The sequence below is a fragment of the Maylandia zebra genome, linkage group LG15, assembly GCF_041146795.1.
Source record: "Maylandia zebra isolate NMK-2024a linkage group LG15, Mzebra_GT3a, whole genome shotgun sequence".
NCBI lineage: Eukaryota > Metazoa > Chordata > Actinopteri > Cichliformes > Cichlidae > Maylandia > Maylandia zebra.
Window position 1 is genome coordinate 4,880,265 of NC_135181.1, and position 23,595 is coordinate 4,903,859.

A 23,595-nucleotide genomic window follows, 5' to 3' on the forward strand; every position below is an offset into this window, starting at 1 on the left:
ATTTTTAATATCTTATATTAATATTTTAGCTGACTATAATAACCTTGGTACTCACCCATCAGAACTTCATTTGGGGCTTGCGCTTTTCAAAGTCACTGCCTGAATCCAAAGACATGGAAGTCTTTTCTCTTTTGATCATAAAACACTTGCCAAAAAAAGCCTAGCTCTTGCATTAGCTGACATCAACAGGTTTGCACACATTATCCACAAATGACAGAGAGCAAGGAAAGGATGTATAAGTAATATATTTCCCAGCATGCTAGCTGGACCTCCTTCATGTTCTGGGGCCTGGGACACTGCCTCAAATGTTTAAAATATCACATATTCTAACATCGTAAGTTACAACACATTTAGAATGTGTGCAGCATCTGACACACATAGTTTCAGTGTTTCAACAGAAAAATCTGCACCCAAAAAAGATTTAACACAGAAAAAGCTGTGCAGGAAATTTGTGACCTCAAAGTGCATCCTCCACGTGCTCTTTGGGAGTTAATAGGACCTCTGCTGTTGAAAAGGAGAACTACTAAAGGCTTGATTGGGATTTTATGATGGAAACATTTGTCAAGTTTTATTTTGATTCTTTAAAATGTTTTAGTTCAATTTATGCTGCTTACAGCACCCCCCCCCCCACACACACACACCTTTTTTTAAATTCAGTGTGGGGGTATTTGTTATTGACAAGATTTTAAAATATAGAATGGCTGTTCCAGGGCGTTCCAGTCATAACATACACACATGACCCCAAAGGCTCCTCGTTTTTTCTGTGCTGAAAAGTTTTATAAAAAAATATTTTTTCAGCTTTTTCCTCTTTTATATTAACTTTTAAGTTCCCCCAAAAAGTTTCAGATTGTTTAATTTTTCTAGGATGTAGTTTTTATTTTTAATTCATTTCAGGGCACAAAAATTCACGTGCTTAAAAATGGTTTAGAGCAGAGGTGAAAAATTTCTCAGAGGGCCACATAAGAAACTGGGACTGTTGTGGACGGTCGGACCAATCAAAGCTATTTGCTCCCTCCTATAGAGCCTTCCAATATTAATTAAGGTTACCAAGAGAATGTGAAGAAAAAGGCTGCAGTGACTTTATGTCAAGCAGTTGTCCAAAATATTGCACGCGTTGTGTTGAAGAGATCCAAGATTCAGTTGAAGCTAAAACGTCTGTATTTTTCATGTAATACCAATTTGTACCACAAGATGGTGTAAGGAGTCAATGTGACCTTTATTCAGTCATTTAAAAAACTAAATAACAAAAACGGCAAGTATCCAAAGCCTCTGCAGGAAGTTGGTAGGACTTAAAATAAAGTAAAAAAAACAAAAAACAAACAAACAAACAACCCCCCCAGAAAAACCCCGCACAGTCACTGGTTTTAGCACACCTTCAGTGAAACAGCGCCCCCAAGTGGTGATAGTTTTAGTTACAGTTTGATAAAGTACATTTAACTGTTATTTCTGGACACCTAGATTTTACATATATGATAAAACGTGAATTTTATTCATTATAGAAATTGGCAGTGGTTTTGTCTCATACTAGCTTTCATCAGACCCATTAGATTTATGAAAAAACAAAAAACCCCAGATCAGACCTGACTTTCATGTACAATCAACAGCATACCAGTGTGAACATAAATCGCACCATACAACCCAACGATCCCATTTTCCTGAAAAGCAGAGCCACAGTTCTGGAGCTTTGATCGAGTCTGTCTGTCCTCCACAGGAGACAGGAGACAGATGTTACAGATGTTACAGTGCCATTTTTCTACATGCAGTGATGATATGAGTTGGTCCCATCAGCCAATGAAAGAAAATACAAATTTGAAATAAGATGCACACACACACACACACACACACACACACACACACACACACACACACACACACACACACACACACACACACACACACAGTCATCGACATCATACAGTAATATAATACTAGCCTATTTCTCCAGGGTCTTAAAGGCTTAAAGTATTTGTGGTAATCGTGGGTTTCTCTCCAATCACTGTAAAAACTATTTCCAGGTCTACTGCGTAATAAAACGACTCTGATAATATATTTTTCTCTAAAAGGATTGCGCATAATTCATGTGGTCCAACTTTATGTGCTCAGAAAAACACAGGGAGTTTAGTTTACCTACCTGCCCTCATCAGCTGCACAGTTGCAACCTCGCCGGGATGAGGGCGCTGCCGTGCAGCAAAACCAGCCACACTTGAATATTTCAGCAGCCTGCTCTCTCTCACTCTCTCCCTGTACCCCCTCCTCTTTGCCTCTCCATCCATCCAGCCTCCCAGTGGTTGGAGGCAGGAAAAGATGGCACCTCAAAAGCCGCTGTCAGCCACTCCGCCCGGCTTCTCGTCCTTAGGAAAGCGGCGTGCTGCCCTCTGAAGTGGCCCCGACCGAACCAGCCGCCGCCTGAAACACAACGGAGGAGGATCTTTTTTAAATTATTATTATTTTCTATTAATATTATTTTTTTTAAAGACAGACCCGAAAACTGTGGGCATCCGTGTAGCATTTTTCCACACCCTCTCGCCTTTTCCACCCTCAGCATCTGCACGTCCAGCCCGCTGCAGGCTTCGCAGTTGTTTTCTTCTTCTTCCTATCAAAACCATACAGATCTGCTGCTATTGCTGGACCTGGATCGTTTCTATTAGAGCCGAACTTGAGGACGAAGGACTCACTGATTTCATTCAGAAGGACGATGAGGTAAGGAGAAGCATGCGTTGGTCTTTCCCTGCACATAAAAGCGCAGACTTCTGCACTGGTTGTGGTGGTGGGTTTCCTTTTTTTAGGGACATTAAGGGGATGTGGGGCTGATTCACAGGGAATCTGGACAATTTATGGGATGCAGCTGAATTTAGAGGCCACAGTAGGTGTATCACAGCCCGGGATTCACGGCAGCACGCGCTTTTATTGACCGGTAGGTCACCTGTTGGCCGACAGAATATGAACCTTTAAGAGAAGCACACTGAGGTCAGCCTTTGATTTAAAATAATAAGAATTTTAAAAAAAATAGCCGACTCCAGTTCGCTCGGTGATGTTTCACGTGGAGGTACTCTGCACAGGCGGAAAAAAAGGTCTTGTCACGGGAACCAGACTACACGTGCAGTAGTGTGGCGTTACGGTGCACTTAATTAACAACACTTGCTGCGATTGCAGTTTTTAAACATCACCTGAAAAAAAGGTGAAACCTGCGCAGCGTGCACGCTCGCACACACCTCTCCGCACGGGAACCAATCAGCTGTGAGCATTCGATACAGCGATCCAGACGCGGCTCGGAGATGAGGGCGCTGGGTTGACTAGACCAGTGTGAGTGCCTATCAGGTAAAACGTTACTGGCAAGCCCGGGTTTGTCGTCACAGCCTCCCTCCAATCAGCTGCGAGGCTGCCGCTTCACAGTAGTGGGTGAGGCAGCAGAAGCAGCAGCGTTTGGCACAGGTTCACCATGAACAGGAGGAAAAATCAGCTGAGTCTAATTGCTGTTGGCTTAGAAAGTAGAGTGGGTGACGGAGTGTGCGTGCTAGTGTGGTGTTACTCATGGTGTGTGACAATCTGCCTCCCTGCTAGGGACACAAAAAATGTGGCTCGTTGTTGGTTTTTGATCCTGTGTGCTTTGATAATGCAAGGCGTCCAGAGGTTACACTGCATGAATATATATGGGGTATTTCGTTGTGAAGCGAAATACGAGCTCTGGGATGCCTCAACTTCCAGACCTACTCCCAAATTATACACTCATGTGTTCCTCGTAGTTAGTCCCAGGCTCTAATTCCAGCACAGCAAGCGCCTTTTTCAGGGAATGTCTTGTGAGACAATCAGAGGATGAAAAATAACTGATATGTAGAGGGATGCCAGCACTACCTATTCCCTGCAAACCTCCCCATAGTATAAATCAATAAAGGGGTCCTGTTGTTGCTCGACAGCTCAACATTCATATTCTTGGGCTCTACTAGTCTGTCTTTTCTTGATTCCGGTTTAAAATAATTCATACTTATTTCACTATAGTGAGGCCCCTCAGTCCATTTCATGAGAGATACAGGGAGCATTTAGGGCAACCTCCCTTTAAGCCAGGAATGTCAAATATAAGGAATGGGGAACAGAAGGACTCCAACATCATGTGTCCTATGATGTAAAATGAGTATAACATCCCTGCTTTGAACCAGCTTTCCTCTGATTAGCTCCCCATCACAAACAGAAGGTGGAACGTGTGGATGGGGACTCAATGTCTGCTTTTAGGCTTTTGGGGTGCTCTGAAACCTGAGATTTTGGCTCAGGAAACACTTGCACATACTCTGACCTTTCTTTTTGAAACTGCGTGCTTGTGTCATGTGAACATCCACCGTTGAAAGTAAGTAAAATTTATTTGTATAGAACCTTTCAAGATAAAAATCACAAAGTGCTTCACAGAAGCTAAAACATAAAAACAAAAATGAACCAAAAGCAAGTTTAAAAAGATAAGTTTTTAGCTGTTTTTTACAATACAATACAATACAATACAATTTTATTTATATAGCACATTTAAAAATCCAAAGGGACACCAAAGTGCTTCACAGTAATATGGAGAGTCAACATAAGTCGACAAAAAAGTCAACAATTTTTAAAAGAGACCACCGAGTCCACAGATCTCAAGCTCAAAGGGAGAGAGTTCCAGAGTCTGGGCACCAGTGTATATATGGCAGAAATAAGGAATAGCAAACCTGGCACACTTAAACCCAGGTTTAGGGGGTAGGATTAGTGTTAAGCAGTAGTAGCTGTCAGTAACTCAGAAAATGTAACTCAGTGTAGTGTCCTGATAAAGGTATTACTGTGTGTGTCTGTGTGTGCATGTGATCCAAGGTCAATGTGAGGCTGTAAATAAATTATTCCTGTTCTGTCGTGATAATAAAACAGCTTTTATTTTGTTAACACATACGTATCAACCGCTTCCTGTGAAAGTTTGCATTGTACACTAGGCAAACTTACTTTTTTGTCGTTTTTCACACAAAAAAAAGCTGTGCACACTGTGATCACATTATCCAAACTTTACCAGCACGAGTCCAAACTATGTGTAACACTCTGCTGTCACTTAAACAGCCAGTTAAACATACAGCTGTGATTTAGGAGGACAGATTGTGTGCTTTGTGGAGGTGCTCTGTAGGTGGCAACACAGACTATGGTTCACAAGCCTCTGCTTCAGCAGAGTTTGCTGTGGTTCCTGCGTCTCGCCTGATCACTGTGTGGACTTCATTTATCTTTCTCCTTAAATGACTGCGTGGCTTTAAATCTGCAAGCGCGATGGAGCGGGCATGTTGTTTCTGCTCATCATGACCGAGAGGTCCTTTGGTCCGAGCGTCCGAGTCGCTCGCGTTTGTGTCTTCTCTGTGCTGCTGTGCTGCGAATGTCAGTAGGACACCCACAGTTGTTTTGTGCTGTGATCTAATGAGCATTGATCTCAGTGAGCTCCTGTGGGCTGCAGTTTTTCATCCAGTATTTTTCTATAATGAGGCAAACTGCAGTATTTTGGAGAATTCGTATTATAGTCCCTGCATCCGCCTATTTTTTAAGCCAGGTTTTAAGGAACTGGCACATGCACACATCAGGCATATTTTAATAGTGGTTGTAGTAGTTATGTTTAGAACATTTTTGTTGGTAACTGTCATTTTTAATGGTGAGATTTCTCGACACTGGCTGTAAGGCATGATGGTGAGAACACAAGAGATACAACCAAATGGCAAAGGTCCCCTGGTCTCCCTCTGTGCTCTATTGGCACAATTCGGCCTGCACATCGAGAACCCTGGCTATAAACACAAGAGATTAATGAAGGAATCCAATGCTTGTACCACTGTATTTGCTCTTCATTTGTTATGATTAGCCACACTAGTTTTAGTTATCTCCAACTGCAGAAAGGGGGAAGGTGCTGATCTCTGGAGGAGACAGTAAAGCCTTGCTTGGCACTTGTTTTCTGGAATTGTGGGCTAAAGGGTTGATTCCTGGCTTGTTTCCCCTTCTGGAAGTCGGTTATTTCTCTTCTTTTTTCTTCTTCACCCTCCCATCCATCTTTTTGATTAATTTGCTGTCCTTCACAAATGCAGCAACCTGTTTTTTCTTGTATTAAATCACTTCCTTTCCTTTCTGAACACTCGTATTGTGAACCTTTAAAACGGGACTACGCTTGACTGAGTTGCTCAGTTTTTTTTTAGCATGATTTGCTGCTTCGCTTTGTTTTCTGCAGCTGAATGCTATGAATAGTTTAGGATTTTCAGTGTTATTCCTTCAAAGATAAGGTATGTGAAGCCCTCTGCTGGCGCCTTAGAGATACTGTAATGAATAGCAAGAAAAGTCCAATAATAGGTCATTTGACTATACTGATCACCGTTATTTTTCTAGTCTTAATCATTCGAGCCTCAGTAACTGAGAAGCTTTAAGGACCTGTTTTTGTTTTGCTTCACTTCATGTTACTACACATTACTCAGAGCTATTATTACCTTTTAAAAAGGTCTCCAGTAAGCTTTGTGTGCCCGTTAACTACATGTTAAAGAGCACATACAGTTGATGTGCGGTCTAGCCTGTGACCTGAGCCTGCCCATTGCAGCCTGTCGTCATCACCACTGCCTCCATTTGAGTGGATGGTTTTTCATTATGGTCTGAAAGTGAAGTGTAGACCCTATTAATCTGATTCGTGGCCTGATGTGTATTGACAGGATCAGTTGGTGGTATGCGTGTGACCCATATGAATACTAGCATTAATAGTGAGCTGAATTGATGCATGACAAGGACAAACAGGGTTATACTGAGTTTATCTCTCTATGTCAAGGTAATGCAAATGTACCGTATGAGAGGCTACTTTTGGGAGAAAACAAAGCACATTTCCATTCTACACCCACAGTCGGTGCTGCGAGTGTCTGAGCTAAAATAAATCATGGAAATGTCATGGTTTATGCCCCGCTGTTCCAGGGAGTGATACACACCAGTGGAGGTCAAATTTCCCCCTCGGTCCATTGCTCCCAGATCTCACAGCTGTGTGCTTTGAAGCTGTTACAGGTGTGCGTTCTTGATGACACATTTGTTGTTGGTCCAGTGTTAAAACTGTGGCATTTTCACCTTTTGTTCCAGACATGTTGCAAGTTTAGTCATCTTATGTTCCCACACTTCGGTAGGAACACACATGTGCTCCCTTAAAAATAATCTTGTGTGAATCATTAAAGACAAAGCGCTGATTAGTTAAAGCTGCTTAAATAATATTTTCATATGAGCCATGGGTCAGGAAGCAGTGCGTATGTGAGGGGTCACTCTTTGGAGCAGTCATAGATAATTATCAACCAGTTTCCCTCATATTTGGAAATGATGTCATTTGGTTCAGTTGCACAGCTCACATCAAACTCATGAGCAGAAAGGACTGCTGCTGCTGTGCTGAACTCCAAACAGCAGAAAGTTAAGTCTTCTTCATGCATGAGCTCAGCAGAACATCAGAAGAATCAGTTTGTCCAGAGGTAGCATACAGCAGCAGACAGTTCCCGTCATTTGCACCCTCACTGCCTGAAATGCTCAGTTTGGTTTAGCTGCGTGCTGGAGGCAGAACACGTGATGTGCAAACTGCTGGTTGTGAATTCCCTTGTTACCTGTGCTGTTCTCACACTGGAGCATCACGTGGGCTTTGTACTAGGGTCTTGTCAGCTTTGATGACTGTCCAAGTCTGTACTGGCCTTCTCATGCGCACCTCTGTCGGGTAATGTCGACAAAAGTTCAAGGCTGCAGTTCATGGCTGAAAATGGCTAAAAATAATGTCTAAAAACCATGATCATATATATAAATTAAAATATAGTGGCACTGAGACATTAGCAATGGATCTTTTGGACTCTGTGTGCTATTGGATGCATTACAATTGTAGGGTCTACCTTGCAATATAAAGCCCCCTGAGGTGACTGTTGTTGTGATTTGGCGCTGTGCAAATAAAATTGAGTTGAATTGAATGGAATTAAGCAGATTGGAGTTTGGAGACCAACTCAATATGTTCAGTTCTTTACTGTGTTCCTTGAGGCACTGCTGAGCAGTTTTTGATCTGTGGTGGAGGAGATCCATGTGAGGACTCAAGGTTTTCCAGCTCCACACTGCATTGTGCATGGTTGTGCGTTGGTCTTATTTGGAGCCTACATACATACATACTTTTAGTCTTGATGTAACTTTTATTGTGAATTGTTGCTATAAAAATAAAACGGAATTGAATTCAATCCTGCATTGTTTTTGCACAAGTCATTGCAAAACCTAAAGCTTGTTGGGAAAAATCATATAACCAACTGCTTTTGGATTGTGTCAGTGGATTGATTTTTTTCCAATACAAATATAAAGTTTAATACTTAATATTATAGCATTTTAAGGATTACGCAATCCTTGGATGCAAATCTGCAGAGCTGTAAAAGGCTGATGGGGTATTGCTGTTACGCAGCAGGGTGGGCAGGCGGTGTGGACACTCAAGTTTGTGAATGTGATAACTCGAGAACGAAGCGACGTAGGATTTTGGAATTCACAGCATGGGAGCATCGACTGAAAATCTTTGACAATTTCGAATCTCAGTGACCTTGAGCTCAAGGTCAAAGTTAAAGGTCAATGTTTCTGAAAATCACCTCGGATTTTCAAATTTACACCATAGGTCCCTGTACTAGGAGGCTGAGGGGGATGTGTCTTGTACTTTCTTTTCACTGTGAAATGTTTGTATGCAACATGATCCACTTTTTAATGATTCATAGTGCATGGCACAGGAAAAGATTGTAGCTTTGGTTTAATGTTGGTGTAAGTCTTGGTATGCAAACTGTGGGACACACATTTAGTTTTGTTCTGTTCTTTGTGTCACCCACCTCTCTGCAATACAAGAATGTTTTACTTTAAGGACTGGAAAAAGGCCACAGACCACAATTCAGGCATCAGTTATTTTAAACTAACAAAGGCAATGTAATTTTGTAGCATGTAAATTAAGAGTTAACTTCCTACTAAAAGCTGCAAGCAATGATGCTTTTATTGCTTGCTATCAGTGCAACCTTTTAGTCACAGCTCAGCTGCTGTTGTGCTTTGTTTGTCTCCTTGGTTAGGGTAAATGGATGAACTCTTAGTGGCTTGTATATCTTCATATGTTGGAGATGCTGGTGCTAACAGGTTGTGTAATGATGTCTGTGCTGAATGCTGCTGTAATAACCCCATTTGTCTAAATGCAGTATGACACGCACAGCTCAAAATGGAGAATGATGTTGCACATTACGATGCCTCCAGAGTCAGGTGTGTGGTCATGTGTCTGAGTGTGAATGATAACATTTTCATTTTAGGTGACAGTAGTGCTGTTTATGAGTCACAATGATGCACACGGAGGCGTCAAGAGGCAGAGTGGGAAGGCTGATCTGCACAGACGGGCGTGTGTGTTTAAGAGTGGGATCTTTGTGAATGAGAGGGAAATCACTCCCCGCCCGCCCTCCGTGTCTCCTCTGCCATCTCCCATTGGTGTGCGGTGTAATTAGAATTAAAATGTGCAGCTCATATGAGTCAGACGTCGTGCTCACGCTGCTGGTGCACGTGTGAGTATTTGTTTGCAGCTAAAAAAAAAGATTCAATCTCCGGGCCTGAGAGGATGAAATCGACTGAGAGCACAGGAAACGTCAAAGAGCCGTTTAACGTCGTCTCTGTCACACCGCTCACACTCGTTTAATCCCTTTTCTTTCTCCACCTTGCTGCGGGTCGAATAGCGTGACTGCACACAGGTGGGTGCTGATGGGATGACGGAAGCAAGAAATTAGATTGGATTTTACAGAATATAATGTGACTGGATGGGGAAAAAACATGCACACTGTAAATGATATGAGAATAAAATATAAAAATACTTTAAATTTGCATTCAAAGTCACATTGCATCATTCATTTAAATTTTATTTACATTTACACCGCGCTCCAAATTATTATGCAAATTGTGTTTAAGTGTCATAAAGATTAAATAAGTTGTTTTTCAATTAAACCCATGGATGGAATTGTGTCTCAGGGCTCTTTGGATGATTGAAATCTATCTCGGACACCTGTGATCATTAGTTTGCCAATTAAAGGAAAAACTACTAAAGAAGGATGTTCCACATTATTAAGCAGACCACCATTTTCAAGCAATATAGGAAGGAAAAATGATCTCTCCGTTCCTGAAAAGCGTGAAATAGTTGAGTGCATTGGACACGTAATGAAAACCTTAGACATTTCACGAAAACTTAAGCGTGATCACCATAATGTAGGAGATTTGTGGCTGAGTCAGAGCACACATGGGTTCGTGCAGGTAAAGGCACAATGAGGAAGGTTTCTGCCAGACAAATACATCAGATTAAGAGAGCAGCTGCTAAAAGGCCATTACAAAGCAGCAAACAGATATTGGAAGCTGCTGGTGCCTCTGGAGCCCTGCGAACCTCAAGGTGTAGGATTCTCCAGAGACTTGCAGTTGTGCATAAACCTTATATTTGGCCACCCCTAACCAATGCTCACAAGCCCAGAACTACAAGAAGACTAATTTTCAAACAGTCCTGTTCGCTGATGAGTGCATTGCAACCCTGGATGGTCCAGATAAATGCAGTGGTGGATGGTTGGTGGACAGCCACCATGTCTCAACAGGGCTGCAACGTCAGCAAGGAGGTGGTGGAGTCATGTTTTGAGCTGGAATCACGGGGAGAGAGTTGGTCGGCCCCTTTAGGGTCCCTGAAGGTGTGACAGTGACCTCTGCAAAGTATGTGGAGTTTCTGACTGACCACTTTCTTCCATGGTAGAATGAACAGAACTGTGCCTTCTGCAACACAACCATCTTCATGCAAGACAATGCGCCATCTTATGCTACAAGGAGTATTATATCGAACCGCCCTAATAGTTGGATATCTCTTACATACAGTCTGTGAGTACTCTAATCTTTTTTATTGATCTATGCTTTAAAAACCCATTTGTAAAGGTCTAATGAGATTTCATGGTTTCTCTCTCTTTTTATTTTATTTCTGTTGATGTCCTGATCTAAAGTGTAACCTGTGAGCTGAATACAAAGGTTTCTGCTTTTTTGAATTATGCCCAGTGAGTCATTTTGCCAGGTGGACACGATAATGTTGCAGACGTGTTTCAAGCACCAACAAAGTAAAACAGGAAACAGGATATAGCATAATTTCAACTGACCGCAAGTTGGAGTGCCACAGCAAAGATATTATTAAGCTTGAATAGTTTAATAACAAACATATTGCAGAGTTTGATTTGAAACATGTTTATACTTCATCATTATCATTCCACTTGGGTTACTGATCATCTACAGTGGAACAAAGTATGTTCTTTATCCTTTTGTTCTTTCTCCAGCATTGCTTTACTTTAGGTCATCGGTTTTACCACAAAGCTCAATTACACTCTCTCCCTCCCTCCCTCCCCCTCTCTCGCTGTGCCACACACATGCATGCTCACACACACACGCACACAGTCATGCTATGTGTTACACTGAAGGCCAAACCTCCTGCTGGATGCTAAAAATCAGGTTGCCAGGACTTAAACCTCGCTTTATCACACTCTATTGTTCGCTGTCTCACTCACTTGCTCACACACTCACTCACTCATTCACCCACCTAACAGGATGACGGTGGGGTTTGGTGGGGGGTGTATGACAAGACTGTACAGTGTAAGTGCTGACTGGTTGTCCTTTCACCCTTGCTATCCTGGCTCTCCCTCCCTCCCTTTCACCCAGGCATTTGACTCTCTCGCTCCCTCTCTCCGTCTGTCTCCTCCTCTTTGCTCTCCACCAAATTGTTTTTTTTTAACCCAACCTCCTCCTGTATTTTTGATAAGCAGAATATGATTGCTTTATAAAGAAAAGAAAACAATGAATGACTTCAACTGGAGTCACTATTCAGCCATCTACTGCTGCCATTTCAAAGAAAAGAAAAAGATTCACACGAATGCTTTATTGCAAACAAGAGAGTGTCTGTTTGCTTCAGTCTCTTCCTCTGCCTGTGCTCTCAGTGAGTCACAGTAAGATTGTAAGATAAAAATGATGGTGCAGATGGTGTGCTGCGACTCAATTGCAATATAATGTCCTTTATTGATTTGACACTAGCCACTGTAGTGAGTTAGTCTCATATTCAGCTACTGGGAGTTGCTTTCAGAAAATAATGCTGCCATTGTGTTGAAAAGAAAAAACCCACGATGGGCTTTTCTCTTGTTTTAATGAGTTTTTGGGAATTATTGCTGGTATAATGCACACGACAATGAAAAGCAGATGCACTTGAGGAAATTGTGTAAAAAGTGAATTTAAATGAAAAAACACAAATCCACTTTTATTTTAGCTTCTAACAGCTTTAAACAGAAACACAATTTTCTTTTTACGTGTCTTAACAAATCAGCTCTGGATCGCCTTCAGTCTGTACAGAATGCAGCGGCAAGACTTTTAACTGGTATAAACAAGAGGTCACACATTACTCCAGTTTTGGCTTCTCTTCATTGGTTGCCTGTAAATTTTAGGGTTCATTTTAAAATTTTAGTTGTAACTTTTAGAGCTCTGCATGGTGAAGCTCCCCAGTATATCTCTGACCTGCTGAAACCTCATGCTTCATCCCGAGCACTTAGGTCTTCAGGTCAGAGGCTACTGGTGGTCCCACGTACTAGATTTAAAACACGTGGGGATCGGGCTTTTCAGGCACTGGCACCTAGGCTGTGGAACTCTCTGCCGTTGTCTTTACGCTGTCTAGACTCTACTGACTCCTTTAAAAAGCAGCTGAAGACATTTTTATACAAACGGGCTTTTAACTAATTTAATTAATTTTAACTTGTATGTCTGATCTTACTGTAAAGCACTTTGTGATTTTTATCTGTGAAATGTGCTATATAAATAAATTTTACTTACTTACTTTACTTACAATTTCTGGGCCCAGTACTGTGGTGCATTATTCCATATAGGGATCTATTGAAAGTTAAGAGGTTCGTGTACATATTCAACTCCTCCATTCAGTTTCTGCATGAGAAAGACTTAGGGGTAAGCTTGGGTTAGAAATAAAGGGCTAAAATTAAAAACAGTAAAAACAGTTTTATGGGTTTGTGTAATAGTCATGATTAAAAAGATTGACTTTTGGTTTGAAAGGAGAAACTAACACGTAAACGTCAGTTAATTTCATGACCCATTAATACACCCCAGCCTCCTCCTTACAAAGGCTTCAAAGCCAAATACAGACTAAATATAAAAGACACAGGCAACGTATTGGAACATAATTTTAAAGCCTCAAATTTAGTGGCCATATCTGAACTAGGTTTAGGTAGCTGTCAGCTAACCCAAGACTCAGACAGCTAGCTTGGTTAACAAGTTGCATTTATTACTTGTTGCAAGATTAAATGGTATGCTGATGTTTATTAGCAAAAATGCAGCTTAAAGAAAAGTGTTACTAACAGAGAAACTGAGCAGCTAAAAAAGAAATCTTTAAATAAATGCCAGCGTTGAACAAGAGTGAACATCACCTCTAAATCCACGCTAAAGTAGTGCATAACTTAAAGGGTCAATGTCATTTAATTTATTGAGTTATAATAGAAAAAAATCACCCTTTCAGGTTTTTTTGCCCTCTTGTTGCCTGCTTGCTTCCTTTGACGACCACTCCACTCAAAATACACCTTACCCCCACCTTTCACATCGGTGCAACAGTAAAAGAAACAAATTCCTGTACATTTTTACCAAATGATAATGTATCACAAACACCAAAACTCATGATTTCATAGAGGCAACAGAAGTTTGAAGAAGGCTGTTTGATGCAACTCACTGCAAGCAGACATTTGCTTCTAACTTAAGGTAATATTTTTTTCTCATAAACTAACAAATATGAAATTATTATCAAACAAGTAATAAAAGGACATGGCTGAAATTTCATTGGCATGACGATTTCTAGCCAAATGGCACTTTCAGCAGGCCCTAAACTGTGATTTTCCGGTGCCGTCGGCATCCAGCAGTTCTACAGCCAGTTCAATCAATGAAATTGCCTGCTGGCAAAACACAGCAGGACAGATGTGGGTGGTGTGCGCAGGTTGAACTGTACTAGAAAGAGACCACGGGTGTGTCTATTTTTGTGGCATGTCAGAGGATGCACAGTAAATGTGGCAGGGATTTATTGATGTTGAACTCACCCACCCAGCCAGGAGATTAGTTTGTGGCTGCACGTCGCTTACTGTACTTTGCTTGTAATCTATATGTGCTGAGATAAATGGAGCACGGGACATTAAAGAGGCAAACATGGGGCCTCGCATGCTCGAATTTGTGTGTCCACATTTCGTATGTTGTTGTATCCGAAGCCCCACCCAAGCCTGGCACTCCACCTCAGATCATCTGCGAGAAAAGATGGGAGCCATCAGATGAATTAAAATCTGTTGCTCCTCCTCTTTTTTCCCCCCTCGTTCTCGTTCTCTCCCTCCATGCGGACTTACGCATCCTCGTCTCGGCCAATCCGGCGGCTGGCGGAGGAGAGCTGCATGGTGAGGAGGAGGAGGAGGGGCAGGACCAGCAGCCTCCGGGGCTGGCAGCCCGCTGCTCTTCTCACAGCTGGGAGGGGAGAAGGGGAGTGATGGAGAGAAGAGGAGGAGGGAAGGTGGGGTGTGGGGAGGGAGTATGGAGAGGGAGGAGGTAATCCAATGAGACATAGAGAGGAGAGGCAGCGTGAGGGCAACGCCTCACAGCACCGGGAATCTCTCTCTATCTCCATCTTGCTCACCCCCCACCCCGCCTTTCCTCTGTGTCTGAAGCGTAAAAAACCAAAGGACTCTTATCTCCCATTCAGTCTTCTCTGTACGCTGAGGAGTGCCCTCATATTGAAAACACCTTTTTTCCCACCAAATGCTTCAATTTCACCTTTATTTTTACCGATTTTTACTTCTTTACCTGCTGCCAAAGGATGATTTGATGACCAAAAGTGACATTTTTTTCTGTTGACCTGCCGGGAGCCTGTATCTTTTACACGAGTCATCTTTGTTCTAGAGCTCACAGTTGCTGACTGTACACTGGCAGTGGGGAAATAGGTTAGTGTGCCTATCTGGTGCTGGGCAGGAGAGCTGATTGAACGTTCAGTCTGCCAGAGGAGGTAAAGAGGAGGGAGATGCCTTCCTGGTGGTAGCCTTCTGTAGCTCTGCGACTATTCGGGGAGAAGGTGACTAGAATGCTCCCGCTGAACTCCAACCTCTAGCGGAAGTATCAGCGACGGGATTTCAGGGGAGACAAAGGAAGGGAAAAAAAGCAACTGAGGCAACAGACAGACATTTGTTTTCAGTTTCTGGAGTCACTGAACAGGGTTGACCTGTGTGCACCTGCTGTCCGCGGACACCATGGATATCAACCTTCAGTCTCACCGATTTTACTTCCCTCAGATATACTGTGCTGAACCGGGGGCACAGCCACAGCTCACTGAGTTCAAAGTCAGGTAGGCATCCAATGCATGGTGGTGGGGGCGGTGTTTAGGGTGGCATCCATCAGTAGATCAGATCCATCACTCACTGGTAAACGATGGAGTCATCCGAGGCTGATACCTCTAATTGCTTTTTCCATGCAAATTTTACTTACAGCATCATGATTGCATCTTTCACCAGACCCCCAGCTGCTGCTGCTGCTGCTGCTGCTGCATATGAAACGCTTTCTGTGTATGATGAGTGCTGCTGTGAGTGGCTCATTGCCCTTGCAGGGGGATGGGGCTGCATGCTAATGTGTTTGCTAGCTGTGCAGAAAAGTGTCAGGCTCCTTGGAGAAGCAGAGGGCATTGACAGCCTATGAAGGAGATTGCCAAGTTTGGACAGTGCCACAGTTGTGCTGCATTTGCCATCCAGGAATCTATCGCCTTCTTATCGGGCGCCTCTGTGGCTTCTTTTGTTCTCTTCCTTTGCGCTGCTCTCTTTTTCTTTTTTGCTACTCTCTCCTCTCCAATCGCAGCTGAAAGTGCTCAGGGTGGCTTGTTGCACATCCACAGTCGACGCCTGCCGTCGCGCTCACAGACGCATGCTCAGACGTGCAACAGCTTTCCTCCTCTTTGTCTTGTTGAGATGTAATTGTGCTCGGACGGAGCTATTGCACTCGGGCGTGCAAGATCTGAGACCTGATGCTTTGTGACATACATGAAAAGAAATAGAAAATAATCTTCAAGCTCTCCTTATGATCTTTGCCTCTCTCATCCATCATCAATCTTTGCATGCACAGCTTGAGATGTCGTTATAATCTCGTGTGTGATACATTTGACAATTCCTCTGCTAACAGCTCTGATCAGTGCAGCTTTATGGGACTCAGAGCCAGAGTTTTGCCCCACTAAGCAGCTTTGACCTTGGCCTGGTCCAGGCTGGTGGACCAGCAGCTTTATTGGGCTGGAGCGTGTCACTGTCACAGCCTGGCCGTGCTCCCTGATGGCGCCACGGGAGTCTGAGGTCATTCGCAGCTCGGTAGCATCAGCGCGAGGAGGGAGAGGACAGAAAAGTGCAAAGTGAGAGCATCTGTTTCTGAAAGACAGAAAAGGAATAGCTCTGCTTCATCCACTTTACTCGAGCTGTCGTTGGGCATGATGTCATTATTAGATTTTCGACTCTAACATATTGGCTCACATTTCATATCTGCTGCATTTAGCCAGGTTAGTGTTTGTAGTTTTATTGTTATTATTAATGTTATTTTCACAGTGGTTTAAGCCCAATAGACAGTTAAAGAGATTTCATCGACAGCGTTCCCACCCCTGTGAAATGTCCACATCAGCAAACCCCAGGAAATGTCAGTAAATATCAGCGTTTTTATGCAAACTGTAGCCTTAATGAAAAAAAAAGTAGTCTCACACATTTCTGGCTGTGCCTCACATCTCTATTACACGAGGGACGCACGCACACACACACACACAAACCCTGTGTGCATTTGCAGAGATTAACGAGGTTTAAAAGTGTAATGTGTTTTCACAAAACCAATTCAAGCCCATAAGCAATATTAATGTTTCACAAATCAGATTTTATGCAATGAATACTCGCTTAGAAAAGCTGAGCGTGGATTTGATGCACATTCATACTAAGACACTGCCGTATCTGTTCCTGTGTACACTAATCACTTTCACTCATTTTCTGGTAGTCTCCATGTTGAACCCCGCAAACAATAAAATCAGTAATGGGCAGCTTTACAAAGCAGCATCTCTAACTATATTCCTAAAAGGGTGGGCTTAAGCGATAATGAAACCAAGAGGAGCAGAGAGAAAAGAGAGGGAGAGAAAATATTAGACCAGTGGGGGGTGGAAGGGGGAGCACTGGTAAGCAGAAGGAAGAGAGAGTGGAAGCGTGAGGCAGATGGATGGAGGTGAAATTAGAGGAGAAAGGAGAAACCAGTGTGAAGGAGTAAATATATGGCTGTTTGAACATAGACTTTGATGTGGCATACACCCTGAAAGAAAAACATGTGCAATGGATGCTGGGATATTAGCACCAGCTTCATAGTGGCCAAGCTGGGTAACTAGAGTATAGCCAGATAACCATGACAACCAATGCTGGCCAACGCATGAGAGCATAGATACGTATACAGTGCATGTATACATAGCAATGCACACAGGCTATGCATACGAAGAGCAAGAGCGCTTCTGTTTCAGTGCCTCCTGCAACTACAAAAAACCCTTCTTATTTATTGTGCAGACCCAGTGCACTGATATTTATTAAAGAATAATAAAATATAGTTTCAGTTTTGGATCGCCCACTTAGTATAGTCAATATGCCAAGTCTGTATATTTTAAGCAACGTCCACATATAAATTGTTTGTCTGTCTTCCACTGCAACCAGTTCTGACTCTCAGCTGACCCCAGGCCTGGCCAGAAGCTCCTTCTTGTCTTTTTATAATGTAATGTTTCTAATGTTAGTGTTGATGCACTTTAGCAATCATTTTCAATGTGAGGAAGACAAAAACCAACAAAAGTCATTAAAATCATTAAAAGCTATTTGGCTAGGTTTAGAAGGAAAATCAAGGTTTGAGTAAAATATATATTAAATACACATTAAAGGATAAACTTGGATGACTTTTCCCCCAGTTTAAAACTTCTGATAAAACTGTGATTTTTCCTGTTTTGGCCTCGCTCTTGATAGAAATGGGCCTTGATGGCCAACTCTCCCCTTCAGCTCTCTCTCTTCGTTCACCTTGAAAGCCTCAGACTTAAATCCAAGAGCTGCTGTAATGTAAGTTATTGCTTGAGGATTAAGTCATGGGATGAGGGAAGAGGCTTTCTGTTTTTCAGGATTCTCCGAGGAGACTAAATGTCTGCGTTGTTCCGCACCGTGGCCTGACAGATTAGTGATGGAGTCTACCACACATGCATGTCAAACATAAGAAAGCTCCAATGGAAATCTGTGAAATATTCTAGGTCAGTGACTCTGGTGACTGATGATCTTTGACACAAACATGTAGGATGCTACGGCTTGTTCACAGGATTGAGTCGCCCAATTACAGACACTTGCGAGTATGTTTTATGCAGACTGTTAGGATTTTCCATGGAGAGCACTTAACCTAATGGCCTTTAGCTAATGCTCAACTATAAAAGGGATCATATGTAAACATGTCTGTGCTGACTGTAGTCCTTGTGTGTCGGGGGGTGGGTGGGTGCACAGTAGGCAGTTAAATGGCATCATGGGTGAGAAGGAGCACACCCTCTGGGCACAGCTACAGCTTTCTTTTTTTCCTTTGAGGGATGGGAAGGTACATATTTTAGACGTTGCCAGTCTTTATGCTCCAGCTATGCTCTCACCTTCAACCTCCTCCCTGTTGGGAATTTTTTTTCCCTACGTCAAATGGAGACGCATGCATTTTTTAAAGCTGCTCCCACTTCTCGCTCTATTTCCTGTCTTCCGTATCTCTCTGCCTCCTCGATTTATCTTTTTTGTTTCCATCTTAATTTCTGATTCTCTTCTGTGATCCTCCTCTTTTCTCTTCCCTTCATTTATTCTTCATATTCTTGCCTTTGTCCTCTTCTTCCTCCTCTCAGCATGAGGTCCATCCATTTGAGCCCCTGGGTTGATCTGCAGCTTGACTGACCTCCCTAAATGCATGCACGCGCTTACCAATGGCAGACAACCAAGTTTTGTTCCTCCAATATGTTTACAGCAGTGCACAGCTTCACTTGGATAGAGACAAGGGCAGCCTCGGGCTCTTTGCTGAGTATTAAAGATTCCAGCAAATGCTCATTAGAGTAAAATCAAGGTTCCCACGAACAACTAGCTAGACAGGAAAGTCTGGCTTCTTGCTGCAGCCTTTAAATCCACACCTGCAATAAAGATGAAATGCTTTTTAAATCTGGGCTTTAGCATTTGGGAAATATGCTTATTTGCTTAATTGAAAATTGATAGCACTCTTGCACGAATAAAGAATAAATAGATCCACAGCCAGCACTCTGCATAGCATGAGAAATGTCATATCTTTAGCTTTACAGGTACTGACATGTCATAGCTATAAAGTTCTCCATACAAGCAAATATGTTTCCCTAAAGTGTCCCTGCAGGTCTCACATTTCATCTTAATGTATCTAATCTCAAATCCCATAGTTTGTTTCGGGCTGCCATCCACTCATTGGGGATCTGTTGACTGTGTGCTGTCTCTGTCAGTGCTGTTATGTCAGAGGATTATCGAAAGGTTGTTCAATCCCCGGCTTGGACAGTCTCAGTCGTTGTGTCCTTGGGCAAGACACTTCACCTGTTGCCTACTGGTGGTGGTCAGAGGGCCCGGTGGCGCCAGTGTCCGGCAGCCTCGCCTCTGTCAGTGCGCCCCAGGGTGGCTGTGGCTACAATGTAGCTGCCATCACCAGTGTGTGAATGTGTGCGTGAATGGGTGGATGATTGAATGTGTAAAGTGCTTTGGGGGCCTTAGTAAAGCGCTATACAAATACAGGCCATTTACCATTGTGCCTTGCAGAGACATAAAGGACCATCCGAAGTCTTAAATCCTCTGTCGCTGAGATTATTTTTCAACTTTCTTCTGTCACTATAATGTAATCCAAGCAGGGTCAGACGGAGACAATCCTCAGTTTAATTCCGTTGTTCCACCTGGTGTCTCGTCTCTCTGATGAGAAGATAAGTCAGAAGTGTGCAGGATGGTGTAAAGGCAGCGGTTTTGCTGACTGGAAGTCCTTACAGCTACATACGGGAATGAAAACCACTGTTAATATCAAGGCAAGAGTTTCTCATCCGCTATGCTGAAAAATGCATGCAGGTGTTGGCCAAACATGAAAGTTGAGAGCACCTAATCTTAAATTAAACCTCCTGCCCTGCCCAGCATGATTTCCCACTGCCTTTTCAGAGACTCAGCATTAGCTCTCAGGGGTAAGGAAACTCTTAAATGCTTTATGCAATCATGCGGCACAGCCGTAAAAGAAACCTTGTGCTCTCTTCGCAGGCTTTCAGCTGGTATTAAACCATAAATTCAGACCTCTTTCTTGGCACCACATCGTCGTGTTATTCCTTTCGGCTGTCCCAGCTGACCTCTGCGGACTGCCGGAGGCGTTCAAGGCATTATTTGGTGTTGGGAAAGCGAACAACAAAACCTTCACAGCAATGAATCATGAACACTAGGCACATCACGTAGTTGGATGTAGTTATAGTTTATAGGTCTGCATTTACCGTCTTTTAGAGACAGAGATTAGAACTCACACAATATTTCACAGCGGCACATACACAAACTTCCACTTACTCAAATGGATGCACCCTCAGATGCACAGTTGCAGCACTGAGAGACAGTCATTTGATGAGACGGGGCATTGTGCGCGCTGTAATTACAGAGTACGCTGTCTGTGGGCTTATGTTGCTGTTTTTTTAATTCATCTCTCACTGCTCATTCATCTTTTCTTCCCAGCCATATTTTCTAGGCCAAGCGAAGATTCCACTCCAGTTGTCATGCCAACAGATTAGCGTGCTCTTGCGTGGTCTCAGCAGTAGACTCTAGGAGTGCATGCGTGTGCACGTGATCTTCTGAGTGTGTGTGTGTGTGTTTGTATGCATCTTCTCTGTGGGGTTGCCGGCTCTGACATGCATTCAGATACACACGAGCTGAATATAATCAACTGTGTGTTCACACAGTCGTACACACAGTGTTTGAATAAAAAGCTTTTCATTATCTAGTCTATCACACATCATGTAGTTATTTAAACTCATTTTCCTGAGCATACCAGCATCACCTCTTGTCTTGGAAAAATGGAACGGTTAATATTTGGGCTAAAAGCACAGACTATATAGACACAAAACACCACAATGTTACCTTGTGGTTTGTGGACCTCTATTAAATATTGTGCCTGTTGCCATCTTAAATTTTTTTTATGTTTTTTTGCACGGCACAGTTTTTAAAAGTACTACTCTATCTGCTGATACTAATTAGCTTGGCGAGCATTGTAAATTCATAACAAATATCTGTTAATTAATGCAAAGTAAAATACAAATAAAATGAGGAGCAAATATGTTCTGTTAGTACAGTTAAGCACACAGCAACGCACATTTGTAAGCCTGGACTAACTCTATAAAACGGATCACTAATTTGAATTAGCTGAGCTGAAGTCCTAGCTTGCTAGGCTATGCCATGTTAGCTTTCAGGCTTTTCTGTGGAATCAGCTCCCAGTTTGGATTTGGGACACAGACACCCTCTTACTTTTAAGACTAGTCTTAAAACTTTCCTTTTTGAAGAAGCATAGTTGTGGTTGGCTCAGGTGACCCCGAAACCTCCCTTAGTTATGTCTTTGAAGGTTCTCAGTCATCCAGGTCATTGTAGTCTAAGAAGCTTGGAAAGAAAAGCGTCTGGACTTCTTTAAGTTGCTTGAAGACGTTTCACCTCTCATCCGAATAGCTTCTTCACTTCTAAGGTTAAATGGTGGGGAGTCCCAGATGAGCCAAGGTGTGAAAATGGGTATAGGTCACACTCCCGTAGGGCTTAAATCTGGGACTCCCCACCATTTGACCTTAGAACTGAAGAAGCTTCTCTCATGAGAGGTGAAATGTCTTCAAGCAACTTAAAGAAGTCCAGACGCTTTTCTTTCCAAGCTCCTTAGGCCTGGTTCTGCTGGAGGTTTCTTCCTGTTATAAGGGAATTTTTTCTTCCCACTTTTGCCAAACGCTTACTCATAGTGAGTTGTTTGATTGTTGGGGTTTTTCTTGGTGTTATTGTAGGGTCTCTGCCTTACAATATAAAGCGCCTTGAGGTGACTGGCGTTGTAATTTGGTGGTATATAAATAATATTTAATTGAATTATTCTACCATTCATGATAATACTAATGATCAATGATATAACAATGCCACATATTTACATTCCCTATCACAGACAACAATGATAGTAGCCCAGACATGTCTGAGGGCAAGAGCAACATGTCACCTTCTTTAAAAAAGGGATTTACTAACATGCTACTTCAATAGTATGGAAGTGGTCTGGCTACAAGTAGTCAGACCTTTAAAAGTACTTGCAAGAAAACTGTTCCCACTAAACGTGGAAACAACAAACTGGTTTCACCATTTGAGACAAAAACACACTATTGAGACAACCTGGATATGCAGGCACATGAGGAGGAGCAGCTGGTTATATGTGACCCAAAAGTTAAAAAAGAAACAAACAATGATTATAGCATCACTGGAGAAAACAGTGGATGGAAATTAGTTATGCAGTTATGTTTTATGGCCAGAAATATGATGAAAACACACAAGTGGAAAAGGAGGTCTTTAAGCAAGTGGTTAAAAAGCTCTTGCCAAGATACAACATCCCAGGGAGACCTTATTTGTTAAGCAGTTATGTTATACTTGAACTTTTTTGTCCTTAGGTTTATCTTGTGCTTTGTTACTACTGTTGCAATATGATGCTGCTGGCACTTTGTGGCAGTAGATTCACACTTTGAATTAGGTAGCCTGTCATCAGTGACAACAGCTCATTAGAAAAGAAGGATGGAAAATACCCTTTGTTTTGTTTGTACTATCGGTGACTGCTGTCTGCAAACTACAGTAAAATATTTTCTCTATATAGTCAGAAATATTATTGCAAGTTTGCTTAAAATATCATGAGGCTATATAATCCACCTTTATACCACAGTGCATCGATACGCACCTCACCCAAAACATAAGGAAAAGGTTTAAAGTTTATTACAATCAAAACAATATCCAGATCAAGACTTTCTGGGTACCAAACTACAAACTTTTTAAAATCTGATGTGATTTTGGGCATTTTAAACATGGATATAATTTTTGGAACCAGTCGCAAGTGGCCACATGTCACAGTTACCTGCAGAAATCGGGCCAGAAAGAGAGATAATTTTAAACTCTGTCTCCTCAGAGATGAACTTTAAAATCCGCTGCTCTATTTTGATTCTAATATACCGTGTCATATCCAACAATAACAGCTATTACTGAGTCACATACAGCAGTTTTTTCTTGAAACCCAGCTTAATAGCCAGTCTGTTTGTAAAGAGTCATAAGATGTTAACCATGACATTTACAAAGCCTGAATTTCACACATGAAATTTGTAACCCATGTCAGTCAGGGGTTATTTTTAGGCTTTTCCTTTGCAAGTTGAGCACTTTGGTTTGTTTTATTGCTGTTTGTATTAGAGCGGCAGGCTGTTTGACAGTCTGCTGTCTGCTCAGGCCCATGTTTCTCTCTTCTGAGTCTTCACTT

General features: G+C 42.3%; 1 protein-coding gene across 3 annotated transcripts in view; it reads left to right on the plus strand.

Annotated features, from left to right (window-relative positions):
• The first annotated feature begins 2,212 nt into the window (after positions 1-2,212).
• Positions 2,213-23,595, plus strand: part of evlb (Enah/Vasp-like b) — a 49,332-nt gene continuing 27,949 nt past the window's right edge. The window contains exon 1 of one of the 3 annotated variants that reach the window (XM_012916425.2): positions 2,213-2,700. In XM_012916425.2, coding sequence (XP_012771879.1) covers positions 2,696-2,700 — 5 coding nt within the window. In that variant the 5' untranslated portion in view covers positions 2,213-2,695. Of the gene's footprint in view, positions 2,701-14,634; positions 15,392-23,595 lie in introns of those variants that run through there. The other 2 variants (XM_023155153.2, XM_004542126.2) reach the window with 2 other exon arrangements.